The sequence below is a fragment of the Triturus cristatus genome, chromosome 10, assembly GCF_964204655.1.
Source record: "Triturus cristatus chromosome 10, aTriCri1.1, whole genome shotgun sequence".
NCBI lineage: Eukaryota > Metazoa > Chordata > Amphibia > Caudata > Salamandridae > Triturus > Triturus cristatus.
The window spans coordinates 677,127,594-677,146,248 of NC_140593.1; the positions used below are offsets into that span (position 1 = coordinate 677,127,594).

The 18,655-nt window shown below is 50.0% G+C and overlaps 1 protein-coding gene across 2 annotated transcripts in view; it reads left to right on the top strand.

Moving 5' to 3' along the window:
- The window catches only part of IFT140 (intraflagellar transport 140), a 1,808,590-nt gene that overhangs the window by 1,055,756 nt on the left and 734,179 nt on the right, over positions 1-18,655 (top strand). For both annotated transcript variants that reach the window (XM_085628169.1, XM_085628168.1), the window contains exon 17: positions 1,349-1,480. In XM_085628169.1, the coding sequence (XP_085484295.1) occupies positions 1,349-1,480 (132 nt within the window). The remainder of the gene's footprint in view (positions 1-1,348; positions 1,481-18,655) is intronic.

Genomic DNA, 18,655 nt, shown 5'->3' on the forward strand with positions numbered 1-18,655 from the left:
TGACTTCACTGGTTTCCTACAAATTCATCATTGGCCTCCCTCTTCCACTCTCTGATGATGTGTGACCTTTCATTGACTGTTTTTATTGTATGTACTCTTTTTAGCTCTATCATCTTTCCACAACCTCTGCGGAGACTAGAACACCCGGCCAAACTGACATCATAGAATTAAGATGGTGACTTTTTGGAATTGTTCTGTCACCTAACACCCAAAACTGCAAATGCATGCTCTGTATTTTTGCGTAGTGTTGGAGTTGCTTTTTTCTGTTCCGGGTGATGAACCTGTGGAAACTTAAGGACAGATGTACAAAGCCATTTAGGTGTTGCAAACCATGCAGTTCCCTAAATCACAGTGTTTGTAATTGCTTTTTGGATTGTATTAAATCCGTTTTGCAGATCACTAACAGTTTACCGAATTGAAAGATGGGGTTAGAAGGGCATAGCAAATCACTATTTGAAAGTGGTATGTTTAGGGCATCTTTCCCAAATAGTGATTTTTTAATCATATGTTGCAAAGTTTTGTGACCGAAATCCAGCCGCAAAACTTTGAAGTTTTACCGACTTCCAACTGAGCTGGTTAGCCATTCACAAAAAGGAAGGCATCGCCTTGGACCCTTTGTGAATGTAAGTACAAAAAAATGTTTGTTGAAGAGTAGGCAGTGGGCCAGTGGACCACTGTCTACTTTTAAAAAACATTTGAAAAGTTTTTTTTTGTTTTAATGCAGCCCCATTTCCTTTAGGGATAATGGCCACCAATCATAGATATCCGCAATATGCAACTTACCTCATTAATATTGATGAGGTAGGTCAGATTACAATTTTTAAACTGATCTATTAATACATAGTTCGGTTCATAAAATTCCACCCTGGTCGCAATTCACTACCATTATTTTACAACAAGTGTTTCATACATCTGGCCATAAAGTATCCATAAAATAATTAATAGCTGAAGGTAATTACCTTTTTCACCATCTAACCGACATACCCTGTCCAATTCAAGGATGTGTTGAACTAACTGCCTCATATCGATTATCAGTCCTATGTCCTAATTCAAAGTCAGACCCTTTCGTAAGTTCATATGCAACCCTTTTTTAAATAATTTTCCTCACAGTAAAAGGCAGTAGTGGACAATTGCATTTGAGGCAATGAAAGATAACAACACTGGAGAATTCGTTTAGAGATAAGTACTTTTTTCATTTAATCTTTCCCTCGCATTCATGTCTTGATCTGTCATAAAATCACACTTCTAACAAACTGTGACCTCCCTTAACCAGTAAAGTGCCCTTGATCTGCATTGAAAGAGATTGCTGACCTTTCACCCGAACTGTTTTTATTGTCCCTTTTTGTAGGTGGATGTATGGATCATGTCATTCTTCAGCACCCAAGAGCATGGCCTCCTGCTCCAGGACAGCTTCCCCAGACAAGCCACTCACCAGGCCCTCTTGGGCATTGAAGTGCCACATTACTATTTTATTAAGAAGGTGAGAGATTCTAGCAATGTTAGAGTACATCAAAATCTGCCTTTGTTTACACTGTGGACCATCACAACCCCTCCGATAAAGTAGAAAGATTATTATCAGCAGTAATATAATTCTACAAAACAACTTTCCATTGACAGCAAGATGTGTATCTTTTCTTTACATTCTGAAACTGTTTAATCTGGTATCAGCAGGCATTTATTTGTGTTTTCAATTGAAACCATAACAAGTATACAATAAAAGAAAATGCGCAACTAGCCAACATGTTCAGTGAAAAAAACACATTTAAACACTGAGAAACTGAGTTATGGGTCTGGTTCAAACACAACAAACCACTGAAATGCACCAGTTAGGGCTACCAACGCATGCAACACACCTGTGATAACGCATTTGAGTTCAAACCATCACTGAGTTTTAAGAAAAAAAATCCCAGTGAATTTCATTGTTATTTTTTTTTTTTTAAATGGTTGAACAGTTTCATCATTTGCAATCCCTGCTGCACAAAGTATTTGTCCAGTCATTCACCGTACCCGTAAAAGGCATCAAACCCCAGCTGGCCATGGCTGATTGTGCTCAGCTGGACTAGCTAAGACGGCCTGGCAAACCCACTGTTTTTGACTGACACATGCTACACACAACCTTCGGCCGTATGCTGGGGCTTTAGTCACAAGCCCTGGCCTTCCCCCAGGCCCTGCATACAACTCAACAGAGGTGTTCAAGCCAACCAGTGCCGAGTCTTCGCCTGTGCTCACCAAGGGTTTTTTGTAGGTCCTGGATGACTTCAACAGTCGACCAATCCCTGTTGTGCAAGGCTTTTAGGGTGTACTCTGCAGGAATTTGATGCAGGGACTTGCCTTCGGCCAAGTCCTGCACAAAACACATTACGGGCATCCAACCCCAGCAGTGCACAGCTTTCGAGCCCTGCTAAGTGGGGTGTTGGCTGCAGAGCAAGCTCTTTTTAGGGGGTGTCATACTCTAAAGAAACTCTTTTTGGAACAGTTTGGCAATTGTTTTTAAAAAAGTTTTTAATTTCTTTTGACTTTTTTTGTTTTTACTATGTTCAAACTCTTGTGACAAACTGGCACTTTAAGTTCTTTTTTTTTTCAAACTGACATTTTTTGTAGTGCTCCGCCATCTTTTCTTCCCCAATTCTTTTATTTGGTTCATCACACCAGCTGCGCACCTTGTATTCCATCCAATGTTTATGTCATCCCCCTGGCAGTTCTCCTGATGCACGCTCAGTAGAATGCCACTCTGCTCGATCTCTGCTCTTTCTCTCCCAGTAACATCTTGTCTCCTCATTCTTAGTGCTTAGACTTGAGCTGGCTTCACATGGTAATGTTCCAAATGAGTAGAGTCCTTGGTGTCCTTTGCTTAGTTTCTGGTCACAGAGCTTGAATTTACAGTGTGGGGATTGGGCTTCTTCTCACCCCTGGAGTGAGAGAAAAATTAATAGGCGATGGAGTCCTGTGATGTTCTCCCCTGCTTCATTATCTCTCCTCCCCCTTGCAAAGCAAACCACCTCTTCTCCACTCTCAGCCTCCTACAGATGAAGATGGTCCTGCTTCTAGTTGCTGACTGCTTATCCACCTTCTCTTCAAAGTCTCCTAAATAGGTGCTCAAATGGAAATGGGGGATCATCCCTTTGTTTCCTGGCACAAGATTGGTATTTTAGGTTTGTCAGCAAATGAGAAACATTGATTTGTCTGTTATTTCTCAAATAGTCTGTGAACGTCAATGGGGTTGCTACACATGCCACATCTGAGGTCACCTGGTAGGACCCCTAACCATGTACTTTTACAAAGTTGAGTTCATTATGTACCCCTGTATTGTCCCAACTCTTTTCTTTGGGTACTTAAGGGCTTACCTGTGGGTGGCACTTCAGATTCATCGTGGGACAAGATTCAGATCCGAAACCACTTCTACTTCTACCATGTGGGCACTTTTTGGACTTGGTCGGACTTCGCTTTGGGAACCGAGACTGCATCTGGGAATACACCTGCTGCTCCTGGTCTCGTCGTCCTGCCAGTCTTCTGTACCTGTGCTTCACCCAGGTTCTTCTCCAGGCCTGTGGGCATCAAAGACACCCAAAGGAATCTCCCTTGGAGTAAAGGAATAACTCCCCTGCATCTGCAGGCACCACAACTAACTGACCAGTTTGCTCCTCCTGACACCCTCCAGACTTCGAAAGGCCCAGCAACACAGGTGGTCGTTCTGCAACTCCCTTGAGGCCTGCACTGTTGTCTCACCGAGTTTGATGCTAGTATTCCTCGTCGGAACCGCTAATACAGCACCCCTGTGCACCATGTTGACTTGCTGTTGCCAAGTCTTGTTGACTCTCTTCTCCAGAGATCTTCGGGTTCTAAGAAGCTCCAGCATCCCTTCCTGCCAAGATCTTCGTACTCACCGCATCCTCTGCACCGTGGGACTGCATCTTTAGTGAGCTGCTTGAGGCCCTCTTGCGACTTCTGTCCCTTCGGCCTATGGGTCCTCTTAGTTCCAGTGGGCTTGCCTGGTTGCTCGGGCCTGCTCTGACTCTCCTGCACTTGGTGAGTCCCTTTGACCTTGCTAGTTCTGACACTGCACCTTCTTCATTTTCCACGTCTGTTGCTGATGCCAAGGCTTGTTGACGTTCCCGCCACACACCACCCCCCTGCTTCTCAACTTCCGACGTGGGTCAGCTCGTGGACGGCTCCTGGTCTTCCACAGCGTCACCTGGTCCTCACAGCTGCAGTGACAAGGTCACCGTCAACTCTCCTGCATCTTCCGTCATCGGTGGTCATTGGTCTTCCGTGCCTCCTGGTCTCTCCCAGGTGGCATAGACTCTGTCCCCTCTGCTTGCAGGTACTCCTCTCCAAGAATCCATCCTTTTATTCCACCGGACTCTTTCACCTTCTTTACCAGCGGCATTTTCACTGAAGTCCTCCATAGTGGTCTACAGCGGTTTCCGACATCACTTCGCACCCATGCACCCGGCTTCCCTGGTGTAGGTATTCTAGTTCCCGGGGTATCCACCGGTGGGGTGACTCTCCAACCTTCCATCTTCCACAGGGTTTCCCTGCAACCCTGACTTCCCCGTTGACTTGCATTGAGTACGCAGCTGTGTTTCTACTCTGCATATTGCCTCTGTGGGGTTCCTGGGTACTTACCTTGTGTGGTGCCTTGTGTCCCTAGCTCTTCTAGGTCTTCTGGGTCAAGTCTCAACCTCGGTCACAGTTTGCATTCCGCTTTATTAGTATATGATTTGTTCACCCCCTGGAGACCACTGTGTGTTTGTGCTACTTACCTGCTCTCCTTTTGAAATATTTTGTGTATTGTGTTTATATCTCCGGGTAGGAGCTATACCAATGTGTTAGTGAATGTGTATAATAAATATAACTATGTTCGAGGCATGTGAGCTATGTGTGTGGTTCTTTTCATTTAACCTACACTACATGATTAGTACTGGAAAAACACGCTTCTTAACACTCCTTCTGTACTAAGCCTGGAGGCTGCTCTCCACAGCTACCACTTGGAGAGTTTTCTATGGTTGTCTAAGACAACTAAAATCACCGTAAGCGTTGTCCGGATTAGTGCAGGGTGCTTCCCTCAAATAATTGTGCACCATATACCTAGCCAGCCTCCTACAACGTCCATAATACATCATGACCAATCAGGCTTTATGCCGAACTGGAGCACTCAGCTTAATTTAAGGCATCTGTATGGAGCAATGCATCTTACGGCACAGAGGCCGGAAGAAGAGGCTGTGCTACTGACGTTAGATGCCCACATGGTATTTGACAGCATTAATGGCTGTAATTATTCGCAGTGCTAGAACGGTTTGGATTTCGTAAAACGTTCTGTGCCCGGGTCCGGCTTCTGTATACGAACCCGCTGGCCAGGGTGAGAGTGAATGGGGTGGTGTTGTGATCCGTGGCCTTACATAAGGGTACAAGGCAGGGCTGCCTGTTCTTTCGTATGCTTTTTGCCCTGGCATTAGAGCCCTTGCCAGCGTGGGTCAGATGTGACCCATTGATACGGGGAATACCGGGAGGGAATGGATGGGATGAGAAATATCATTGTATGCTGATGCTATACTGTTGTACACCATGAACCCAAGGTCATCGATAGATCGAATACTTCATATATTCCAATTGTTTGGGGGATACTCTTGCTACCAGATAAATTTGGCTAAATCCCTTGCCTATCTGCTTGCTGGAGCTCCACCGGCTCTGCCATCTAGCACACGTACCTTAGTGAACAAAGACAAATTTAGGTATCTGGGAATAATGATTTCAAGAACAGACACTGAGTTCCTGGAGAATTTTTTATTCACTCAACTAGATAGGTTGCTACACTGGAGACAGTTACCATTGTCTCTACTAGGACGAGCTGCTTTGTTTAAAATGATAGTGCTGCCACGTTTCTTATGCGTTTTACAGAATACGCCCTATTAAGTGCCACCGGACTTCTTTCAAAAAGTTGACAGTGAAATAAGACTGCTTTTATGCAATGAGGAAAGTCCTATAATAGCCATGCACAAACTATAGAGGGGAGTGTTTGAGGGCGGACTGGCCATTCCTGACATCAGAAAGTACTACTGGGTGGCACAGCTGGTCACAAATAATGCATGGGTGTTTATAGGATGGTATGAACCTGCCTATAGGGTCGGCCACCACTCGATGGGACAGAGGGGATACCCAGCTGCACTTTACCACAGACGGATGGGGAATCAGCTACCACCACATACCCAAACAGTAATACGCATATGGAAGGAAGCAACAAATTCCTGGGCTGGGAAGGGAAGCTAACAGGAAGGAATCCTTTGTGGGATAGTGACCTCCTAAGGGAGGTCGGTGGATTGAAGGGTTTCCGTAAATGGGAACTACTGGGGATTGACTCATTTTTTTTTTATACTCAAATTTATTGATTTTAAAACTTACAAGCAAATCAGCAAAAACACGGAGGTTAAATGATCAATTACATCTTCGAAATCAATGCAACCAACAGTTCCACACCCCATGGAATGTATAGCGTCAAAAAGGTTTAGTAAATCACTTAATGTCTTCCACTGCGCCCAGCCATTTACCCCACACCCTCCGATATTTCTTAGGGCATCCTCGTGCCGTGTACAGAACTTCTTCTTGGGTCACGCACCAGTCCACTCCCTTGTGCCACTTTCCCAGGTCTGGTGGATTGGAACATTTCCATGCCGCCGCTATGTCACGTTTAGCCACAATCATAGCTGTTTTAAAAAAGATCTTGTCATTACGGGACCCATCCGTGATCCCGAATAGTGAGTGACGTGGGTCATGGGGAACCACCCACCCCAGGACTTCTGTAAGCTCCTCCTCAATGGCACCCCAAAATCTCTCCAGCTGAGGCCAGGACCAAACCACGTGAAAAAAATCAGCCGGAGCCTGGCCGCACATTGTGCAGGACACGTCGGAGTGTAAGCCCGCTCGGTGGAGGCTCAGTAGAGTGAGATAGGCGGCGTGTAGATAATATAGTTGGATTAGCCTGAGTTTGTCGGAGGCGGTGATCATCTTGGGTGCCATGAGTGCATCGCGCCAGTCCACCTCGTCCAGGGGGCCCACCCACTCTACCCATTGGTCCATCAGTTTGTCTAGTGAGGTGGGAGTGTTGTTGATGAGGGTGCGAGAGATGCCCCCCCTACCCAAATCACCCAACAGAGCCTGGGCCTCCGTAGGGCTTATTCCGGGAGCCGAGTGTTGTCAGTGATATGTGCCTGAAGGGCGTGTCTTAATTGTAAATATTTATAAAATTGGAAAGGATGTAGGGAATAACGGGTTCGCATATCTTGGAAGGAGAGCATATGGCCTCTAGCCCCAATGTCCCCAAGTTGCGTAATGCCGATGAGGTCCCAGGTTTTGAACCCCCGCAGGCCACTTACCTCCTGGAGCCAATCCCTATGCCAGAGGGGTGTGCATTGGGTCAGTTTACCCGACCAGCCGGTGTGGCGTAGTGATGCCCCCCAGGCCAGCAATACAGACCGCGTCACGTCGGACAGTTGGGACGGAATGGGCCCCCCCGTACATCATGGCCTGGACTTTGGATAATCCAAGCTCGCTCAATTCCAGCCGATAGGCCGGATCAGACCATCCTCCATTAAACCAATCGTGGACCACCAGTAGACGTGCAGCTAAAAAATATAGATACAGATGCGTCTTTCCCATGCCCCCGTCAAAGGAAGGGATCCGGCATGTGGACAGGGCCAGACGCGCTCTTCCTCCGCCCCATAGTTGCTAAGCTGTCCAATTCCCTGAACCAGGACCTAGGGAAGCAGAAAGGGGTGTTCTGGAGGACATAGAGGAACCTGGGAAGGATCAACATTTTAAATAAAGCAACCCGACCCAGAGGGTTCAGGGGTAATGTCTTCCATTTTTGAAGGTCTTCTTTGGCCTTTTTAACCAGTGGAGTAACATTGAGGGACCAACCCAGCTCTGGAAGCCGGGTAATCGGTAATCCATATCCCCAAATACTTAAAGGAGTTGTGCCGAAGCGGTATATTGGACTGCCAGTCGTAACAGTCTCTTGATAAGTGGAGTGTGACCAGTACTGATTTCCCAGGGTTCAGTCGAAGACCTCATGTCTGCCCAAACGCCTGCAGCAACCGGAGTCAGTGTGGCCCCGAGGAGGCGGGTTCGGCCAGAAAAAGCAAGACATCACCGCGTATAGCGCAATCTTGTCTGTTTCGGTGTTTGGCCACTCCCAGCCCTTAATGCGATCTTCAGCCCACACCAGGGAGCCCAGGGGTTCCATCGCCAGGGCGAAAAGCAAGGGCGAGAGGGGACATCCCTGCCGTGTACCCCTAGCAATGGGAAAGGCTTCGGACAGCACGCCGTTCACCAACACTCGCGCACGCGGCTGTGCATAGAGTACACGGACCAGTGCTCAGAATTGGGGCCCGAATCCCATCTCAGCCAACACGTATTGGAGGTATGCCCAATCCACCGAATCGAAAGCTTTTTCGAAATCTATGAGGAGGAGAGCTAGATAAGGAGTGAGTAAGTGTCGATGGGCCAGAGCCAGCTGTAACCTCTGAAGGCAGTGACAGATCGCACGTTCGGGCATGAAGCTGCATTGGTCCGGGTGGACTAGCGAGGGCTAGTACGACTTCAGTCGCTGGGCCAGGATGGTGGCGTACAGTTTGATCTCCGTACTTAGGAGGGATATGGGACGATAGTCCGAACAGTGACGGGAGGGAGGCTGGGATTTCGGGAGGACCACAATAGTGGCAATATCCGTCTCCGGCGGAAAGGAGCCCTTTTCAAGGGCTTCCCGAAAAAGGCCGGCCAGATGGGGCACAAGAGTGTCGCGATATGACGCATAGTATTCTTGGGAAGGCCGTCTAGCCCTGGAGTCTTACCCGATGATGTGAGGGAAATTGCTTCCTCAATTTCTTTTCTAGAGATGGGGCGGTCTAGGTCCTTCTGGGCGGCCGTCTCCAACCGGGGGAGACTCACGTTGCCTCTTTCAAGGAGAACGCAAAGCGAAAGGTCGGGGTTTGCGCTGCGTACAAATGCCGATAGTAGCCGGCGAACGTGCAGCCATCATTAGAGGGGCACTATGCACCGTACCTTGATCGTCTACCACTTCTGAGATTATACGATTCGCCCTGGGAAAAGTAGCTAACCTATGCAAAATCGTACCATTTTTGTCTCCCCAGCCATAGATTCTCGCCACCGAGGACCTCCAGAGGAGCTTGGCCGTGTCTAGAGATAACTGCCTAATCTCGGCCCGGAGATGGGCTAGCTGTCGGCTTTGGGCAGTGTCCTCAGACAGGGAGAGTGATTGCTCAAAGTGAAACCCCTGCGCTTCCCTCAGGGCAATTTTCCGTAGCTACGCCTGCCTCTGTTTCTTAAGTTGCCCCTTCGCGATGCCCCGTATGGTTTCCTCCCCGGCCTCCCACAGGGTACCCTCGTTGGTAAGAAAATACTGTTCAAGCTCCTTCCCTATCACCTTCTTAAAATCTTTGTCTTGTAGGAACCAAGCGTTCATCCTCCACGTTTGGTGGGCAGAGGGATGGGGAGTCCCTGTACTAATGAGCACCGGAGAGTGATCTGAGATTCCCCTAAGTAGGATACGAGTGTCCACGATTATCGAGCAGTCAGTGGCGGGGACAAAGATCGCCTCTATGCGTGCCTGTGTGCGGTGGGCCGCGGAAGTATGAGTAAAATGGATGGTGCGTGGGTACCACGTGTGCCACACATCACAGAGGCCCAACGACTCGGACCAGGTCCTCAACTGTTTTGCTTGCGCAGTGCGGGCAGCAGAAGGAGGGCCCGTTGTATCTAAGGCCAGGAGGGAGACTGCATTGAAGTCGCCACCCACGACTGTGGTGCCCAGAGGGAGAGTGGTCAGGAGGACAGAGGTCTGTGCCAATGTGGGAGTGAGCATCGAAGGGGGAGAATATATGGACATGAGGTTGAGAGGGAAGCCAGCCAAGGAGCCACAAACTGCTACGTATGTGCCCTGGGGATCGTGGATCACCTGGGACAGGACGAAAGGCAAATTGCGTCTCATGAGGATGGCCACCCGCGGGAGCCTCTGGAGAAGCCGGAGTGCCACACTCTGTCGTACCCATAGCAAGCAAGGAAAGGGTAGCAATTACCCAGGAGATGTGTTTCATGGATGAGGAGGATGTCAATGTGGGGCGTTGCGCGTAGCACAGGACTGCAGTGCGCTTCAGCCTGTTCAGGAGACCATTAACATTCCATGACAGGACGTGGAGAGATGCCCCGAACGTGGTGTCATCGGTCATGGCAGGCGATAGCAGAGTCTAAGACGTGCCATCCCACGGGGGTGTGTGAGTGTGTGTGGGGGCCAATATGTATGTGACTGGTCGCGCGTGTTAAGAACTAGTACAGCCCTTGAGGAAGAAGCATGTGCCGGTCCGTGGAAGCTGAAACAACAAAACAAACGAAACAACAACCTAGGGAAAAACCAATCCCAACCCTCCCCCTCCCCCACCCTACACTTCGAGAGCGGAAGCATCTATCGACTAACTAGACCAAACTAAAACGCTTGGATTGGATGCGTGGAGGACCCCTTCAGAAGAACAGATATTCGGTGAGTCGGCATTAAACAATTTGAGTGGAAAAAGAAGTCTACCAATGTCAGAGGACCCCGCAGGGTGAGGCGCTTCGCCCCGGTGGTGGACCTACATCTGAAACCAACCATTAGGCCGTTAAAGAGTAGTAGTGTGGAAAAGGTCCGAGTTCACCTTGGGCGAGCCCACCCGGGCCAGCGATAAGGATGAGGCCAGTAAGTTCTCGGTGGAGCGATATCTATTGCGTAGTGGAGAGCCTGATTGGCTGGAGGAGTCGCCGCCACACTTGAGGATCTGAGTACTGTTGCTTGTGATTGGCTCTCCTTACGAGACCTCGTGCGACGTCGGCGTTGGCGTCCCGGCGACCTCGGTCCCTCAGGTTGTGGACCCGTGCACTCCGATGAGGCGTCACGTCGGAGGCGGAGGGGGCGTTCTTCCATCAGCCATGTCCATGCCGCTTGGGGTGAGTCGAAGAATTGCATTTTGCCCTGAAAAAGGACCCGAAGGCGTGCAGGGAATTGGAGCTGGTATTGTAGGCCCAGGGCGCGCAGCTTTTTCTTAACGTCCGTGTAAGTGCGCCGGAGATCCTGGACTTCCCTGGTGTAGTCTGGGAATATCATAATGACGTGGTTTTGGAACCTGAGGGGTCCTGCCGCCCGTGCCGCCCGCAGGATGGCATCATGGTCCTTGAAGTTGAGAACTTTTAGGATGATGGGGCAGGGCGGGGCCTCCGGGAGGAGGCTTGGGTGCCAGGGACCTGTGAGCTGTCTCCACAACGAACCACGTTGAAAGAGCGTCCCCAGGCATCCCAGACTTAAACCATTCTTCAACGAAGGTGGCCGCCTGGCCTGCCTCAACCCCTTCGGGAAACCCCAACAGGCGGAGGTTGTTGCGCCTATGGAGTTCCCTGGTGTGAGTGCGGAGGTGGACCACCTGTTCCTTGAGCTGTGAGATATCGTCCTCGGCCGTGGATATGCGGGATTCGGCTTCTGTCAGCAGCGCGGTGGCGTTGCGGAGGTCTTGCCTGAGGAGGGACACGTCTATCTTGATCTCCCCAATCTTCCCCTCAACGGACGCTTGTGAGGCACTGATGTCCTGGAGGATGGTGTCAAGATCTCTTTCCTGGGGGGTGGGGGGGAGGCTCACCCGCTGCCCTCCCAGGAGGTTCCGGATCGGAGGTCGTAAACCGGTCCATTTTGGTCTGCGTGGGAGCCGGTGTAGACTTGGGGGCCCTGTCCCTCCCCATGGCCAGGAGCAGGTCGCAGTGTCGCTCTGGTGGCGGGAAGCCAATGAGCACGAAAGGTTGGTGTGGAGGCCAGGGACCCGCAGAAGTGTGGAGCGTCTCTTTGCAAACTGGAGGCCGCCCTAGATGCAGTTAGTTGGGGGACACCGTCCACTGAAAAGACGCGGTACCGACAGCAGGTCCGGGGGGGGCTGGTAGGTCAATAGAACTTCAGGAGCCAACAGGGCCCGGAGCAGGTAAGCCCAGCCGTGTGCCACCAAGCAGTCCCCAGTACCTCCGGCGTCACCTCTCCGCAAGGGTGGCCCCCAGGAGACACGGGACCAACCGATGCAGGAGGCCTCCCACCAGCAGACAACCAGAGGACCCCCACAACTGTGCTCTCCACCGCCACCAGATATAATGGCCGAGACCGCCCATCCCCAAAAGTAGGGCCCAGTGCCGAGGGAATGTGGGCAGACCCGCCCTCATAGCGTCCGAGGTCAGCAAGCCGCCGCAAGTGGAAAAAAGGGCGGGCGGGGGCCACAAATACACCCTAGGGCACAGTCGATGAGGAATCAATCCGTCCAAGGCCCGCGCTCAGGGAGCGCCCTCCGCCACCTGGCAAGATGGCCGAACGTGCCCGTCGCAGACCAGGCCCCACCAACACTTCAGGCTACAATCCAGGCCCCCACGAACTCCTGCTCCACAAAAGCCGGAAAAGGGGAGGCCTCCACTCTGCTCCGGAGCAGGGGAGGTGCGGGGGGGGGGGGCACGCGCGTTGCTGCCCGATAGTGAAGCCGATCCCCGCCCCAAGTACTGAAGGAAGAGGAGTTGCCCTAGGACTCGGCAGAGGATTCAGTCAATCCGTGGGTATTCTGGCCCAATGCCACTGTCTCCGTGGGCCCCACCGCAGGCCTCACCGCCTCAAGCACCCTGGTCCGGCCCCACAGTCAGCTCCGGCGTTGGATGGAGGGACAGAGCGCCCCACGGGGCCCACCAGGCGGAGTGGGGCGTGAGTGTCCCACACCCGCGCTGCTGTCCGAGCCGACAGCCGGCCCCCTCACTCACTGATAGGGTCCGCGGTGAAGTCCCCGGCCAGAGGCCCACCCGGCCTCGCGATCTCCAGGCCGCCCTCGCCGTTACCACCTCCGCTCCTCAGGCACCAGCCGATGTGCTTGCCGGTCCGATGTCGGAGGCCACGAGACACCTCCGGGCCAGTCTCGCCCATCTACAGCAGGGCCTCACACGGATCAGGGGAAGCGGGTGCAGCCTGGGCCCCTCCATACTTTGACGGCCACACGGCCCTCTCCCGCACCGCCACTCGACTGGCACCTCGGCCCTGCCGACAAGGGGCCGCGCACACGGGAACAGACAGGCCGCAACAGGCCACGGGCCTCAGACAGCTGCAGAAACCCCTCACCGGCACCGAAACACTGAAGGGGGGGCACTACCGGTTGGGGAATGCACAACAACCAGGTAGGGGTCCCGGATGGGTGCCGATGTCCGTTGTATTCGAGGCGGATGACGGAGGGGTCCGGAGCACTCTTAGAGTGCCACTGCCATCTTGACGCCTCAGGCCACTCCCTGGGGATTGACTTCTTAGGAGATGTATGGAGGGGGCTAAAGGTGGTCGACTTTGAAGACTTTAAAACGAAATAGGAAATGCCTGACTCAGAACAGTATAGATACATGCAGCTGAAACACGCACTTAGGTGCCACATCCCAGAAGTGAACACATATCGAAATACACGCCACTTGAAGATAGGGTTTTACTAGATCCCATGACTGACAAGGCCACTTCTCTAACATACAAGAAAATAATGAACAATACACTGGATCTCCTGGGGGCCTTGCTAGAGGCGTGGAATGTTGAGATGGGTATGCTGGAGGATGATGATTGGGCAGAGATGACACAGAGCCCTAGGGAGGTGGCAATACAGGTGCGGTTTCGTTTTATACAGTTACATATTCTTCAGAGATCCTACACCTCAAGGGCACTCTTATACTGAATGGATCGCAGCGATACTGACCTGTGTACCTGGGGTTGTGGATAAAAAGTATTTTTTTTTACACTCTGTGGGCCTGCCCCCGAATTCAGCATTATCGGAAAGAGATAGTACGGGTAATGGCCAAGGTAGTGGACCAAGAGCTATCAATGGAGGCCAGGTGGCACATATTTGTGTGTGACGGGAGAAGACAGATGGCCTAAATACTCGACTCTGGCTTAGCATAGCATTTATAGTGGCGAAAAGAAATCTAGCAAAGGCATGGGGAGCGAATCAATCACCAGGGGTCACTGAATGGGAGAAGGACCTAGATTTGTCCTGTCAGCTGAAAAAGTGGTGCACCAAAGTAGGGGGTGCCCGGGGAAATGGATAAGATTTGAGGCCGCTGGATGACATATAGAGGTCCGTATGATCATAGATCACTCTTTGAGAGGGGGCATTCCTTCATAACTCTGAAACTGTATGGAACTGTGGCTAGTGCGGACTTTGTTAATGTTATATTGTAATGAAGCCGGTGCTGCATGTGGACGGAGTCCCTGACACTCCCATGGAGACTTTACTCAAACGATGTTTTAATACCTGTAATGCCAAGCTTGTGTTCAATAAAAATAAAAATTTTAAGTGATTTGGTGTATTGGTCTTTGAAGTTCATGTTCTGTGGGCTGACCATTTTGAAGGGCTCAGTCCTTTTTTGCTCTCTTCCTCAAGAGAGCAGTCTATCACTGCAGGACAGTCTTCAATCTTGATAGCCCCAAACACAAGTCATAGTAGTGTCTATAGGTTCACTCCTGGATGTCAGCCTCCTAATGTGTGCATTAAAAGGTTACCAAAGTGCCTCAGCCCTACTTTTTATGTTTCTTTTATCAGTCCCATCTCCTTGCTGAGATGTGCCCAGGCTCCTTTGACCAGTGACCTCTTTCAGAATCTGAGCCCCATGTGAAGTATACTTACGAGCCTGGTTCTTCCTTCCTCCAGTGGGTGTCATACAAGCTCTCAGGAATGCAGCAGTCCGCAAATCAGCCTGTGGAAAATCCCCTATGTTATGTTATGTTATGTTATGTTACGACTATTTATTGTGCGCACAGATACTCCAGCCAAGGAGCGTCCTGGCGCAGAGACAAGGTCCAGGTCTATCATCACATGTTCCTCTGGCCAGGCATGGGGTTCTCAATCTGGACCTACAGGCCTCATGCACTGTACCACTCACAAGCACTTGTGCATCTTTAGCGTTACATGCAACCCCACTTGTAGCTTTCCATGTACTGCTGCCATACATGGCCGCCACGCACTGCTGCCACGTGCACACATACATTCTAAGTGCGGTTTAAAGCATACATTTTTCCAGCCCTCCATCCATCCTGAGGTAGGCCAAGAGCGAGCTAAGTGCACCGCAATGGAACTCCATTTGTGTCGGTCAGTGGCCCCACTCCCATGATGATGATGATGGTAAAGTGACCTGACCATGCTTTTGATTTCTCATTATAAAATGGTATGCTGCTATCACTGTGCTTATGCTACTTAGCTCTTGGTAGAGGCAGCAGCCCTTCTCCACTATGAGGGTAGCGTATTGTGTGCCCCTCCTGGTCTAACCACACCACAATCCGTGAGACAAGCCTACGTCATGGTGCACACGCATGTTTGCCCATGAGTACAACTTGTTACCAAGGATCCTGGTACCACAGCTAGGGCACTCACAGCAGGGGTACCAGTCTATTACCATGTGAGGCTCTTTTTCGATTCAACAGTCATCAAATATGTTCTTTTTCATCTAAAACCTGTCACAATTCTTCTAAATCACCATCTTTTTTCTTTACCAATGACTAAGCTAATATGCATGTTGTGAGCTGCTTGTTGATTTTTTTTTTAAACAAACTTTATTGCAAGTTTATTACGACAAGACAAAATACAATACATTACAGTGATCACTGCAGGGTGGGACATACCTAAACAAACCACTCTCCCCAGGACCCCTGTCAAGCCCCCCTGATCAGGTTCCAGTATATCGGTACCCCTTTATCATCCCCTCTATAAGACAGGGCCGTTCCTAGATCTCTCCATGCTTCTACCCCGCTCTGCGGCTGTGGTATCGAGGTCCCCAGGAGGAGCGCCCCATCCCATAACCCTCTTACTAGTCAGCCAGTCCTCCCCCACTGCATTAGTGTCGAGTTAGGCACGGCCTAAAATCCCATCCAGAGCATCCTGGTCAACAGTGTCCTACTAGGCCTCACTAGAGGTCTCCGCAAGAAATAACAAATTAACTCAAATGCCAATAAAAACTTTGTTTGATTAAAAAAAAAACATTATCAGACAATCCATTTGTGATGCACTGTATCAGCAGAAGGGTAGAAGTAGGATTCTTGAAAGTGTATCGTTTGTCAATGGAACTGTGGTTGTCAACTCCGTATAAAGGTATTTCTGTGTAAGTGTTCACTGGATAGAATGAACAATGTGAGGCCAGGGATGCTCAGGATATTGATGTTTGCCAGATGATGTCTTTCACTTGGACCACGCAGTCAGTGGTACGTTTTGCAACCAGTGCAAACCAAAAATTATATATTTTCCGTTCTCTTGAATTTCACCAATGGGTTCACTTGTACATGCCTTGAGCAGTCTTTCTTGAGCTTTTCCACTGCACTTACCTCCTTTAGCTCTCATTAGCTGTTTCATTTCTCAAAGGTCTGGGAGATACCTTGATATTTTTATTTTTGACTCGTGAAATCATACTTTTGTACTCCTTTCTTTTTAAATGTGGAGTTCTTGGAGTGTTATGTTTTTTGCCATTTAGCCAGCTGCCTCACACCTTGTGAAATTTACAGAGACAGACCCTGCTTTTATAGGTAACTCTCTCTGCAGCCATAAACATGTCCATCACCTCCTCAATTCTTGTATGGTAGGGATCTTCTGTGTAACCCATAGCTTGGCCAACCAATCAATCAATCAGTAGATTTGTAGAGCATTTCTTGCCACCCGTGAGGGTATTCAGGCGATGGCACGTTCCAGTTGATTAGCCGGATAGCCAGGTTTTCGGGGACTTTCCAAACACTGAAAGAGATGGGGAGGTCCGTAGGTGAAAGGGTAGCTTGTGCCATGTCTTCGCTGCTAGGTAGGAGTAGGAATAGGAGCGACCTCTGTATCTGCTATGTCGGATGCAGGGGGCAAAGGTTAGAGAAAGGGACGCTGAGGGAAGGTGTCTGGTGAGCTGATGGAAGTTCATGTGGTGGTTTAAGTAGGGGGGTCTGTAGTTGTTTAAGGCCTTTTATGCATGGGTCAGGAGTTTGAACTGGCATTCTTTCTGTACAGAGAGCCAGTGGAGTTCTCTTAGCTAGGGGGCAATGTGGGTTCATCTAGCGAGGTGTAGAACGAGTCTGGCTGTGTCTGTATGCTCGATAGTAGTCATAGGAGATGAGCTGTGATCCCTACCTAGAGAGCATTGCCGTAGTCCAGTCTATTTGAGATGAGGGCCTGGGTGATGGTGCTTCTTGAGATTTGGGGTAGCAATTTGAATATCTTACGAAGCATGCTGAGGAGGAAGAAGCAGGAGGAGGAGATGGAATTGACCTGAGTCGTCATAGTTAGCTTGGGGTCCAGAATGGTGCCTAGGTTCCTAGTGTGGTCAGTGGAGGTCTGAGTTCTTAGGACCACCAAGATGCATCCCATGGGGAGCTTCTGATTCCGAAAATCAGTACCTCTGCCTTGTGTGTGTTCAGCTTCAGGCAGTTGTCCTTCATCCATTTGGCGACGTCTGTCATGCAGTTGTGGAAGTTAGTCTTATTGTTGAATTCAGAGAGAGAGGATGAGTTGTGTGTCGTCAACATAGGATATGATGTTGAGTCCGTGGGTTTTAGTGATGCTGGCCAGAGGTATCATTTACATTGAAGACAGTGGGGCTGAGCGAGGATCCTTGGGTTTGGAGGCGAAGGGGGAGGAGAGGCAGACCTTTTGCATTGTTATGGTGCTGAAAGAGGTGACCCATCTGAGAGCGACTCCTTGGATGCCCATGTTGCACAGCCTGGAGATGAGTGTGTGGTAGGAGACCATATTGAAGGCTGCTGGGAGGTCTAGGATAATCGGAGCCACAGTGTTTCCTTGGTCAAGTAGAGCTCTGACGTCACTAGTAGCCATGATGAGGGCTGTCTCTGTGAAGTGGTTGCTGCAGAATCTGGATTGGGAGGAGTCGAGTTGGAGGCCCCATTCCAGATGTAGGAGAGTTGTTGGTTGATTGCTTTTTCTAATACTTTGGCTGGGACCAGGGAAATCGGTCGGTAGTTGTTGAGTTTGCTGGGGTCTGCCGATGGTTTCTTTAGGAGGCATTGACTTCTACATGTTTCAAGTCCTCGGGTAAGGTGGCCGTGGCAATTGAGGTGTTGAACAAGATGGTAAGTAAATGGTTGATTTTAGATTCGCCTAGGTTGGAGATGTGGTAAGGGCATGGGTAGGTTAAGTGCCTCTGAGTGGACTGAGCTCATGATGGAGGCGGTGTCCTGAGGGGCGAGCTAGCTCCATTCGGTTAGTCGGATGTCTGTGGTGGTAGTTGGGTCATTGTGTTGCTTGAAGAAGTTGGTGGCCTTGGGCTGGGGTTTGAAGTTTCTGTACATGTTGGCGATCTTGTCGTGAAAGAAGTTTGCGAAGTTATAACAGAGTTCCTGGGAGAGGATGATGTTATTGGTTGCAGCTGAGGGGTTGGAGAATTCTTTGACGATGTTGAGGAGTTCTTTGCTATTTCTGGAGCATGATTTGATGCGTTAGGTTAAGGTCTTCGATTCTTTAAACTGTCTGTGGTAAGGTTTGAGGGCTGTCTTGAAGGCAGTCTTGTCGGTCGTGTTCTTGCTGGTGTGCCATCTCTTTTCCAGTTGTTTACAGTGTTTAGCGCTTCTGCGGACTTCAGTGTACCAGCTAGC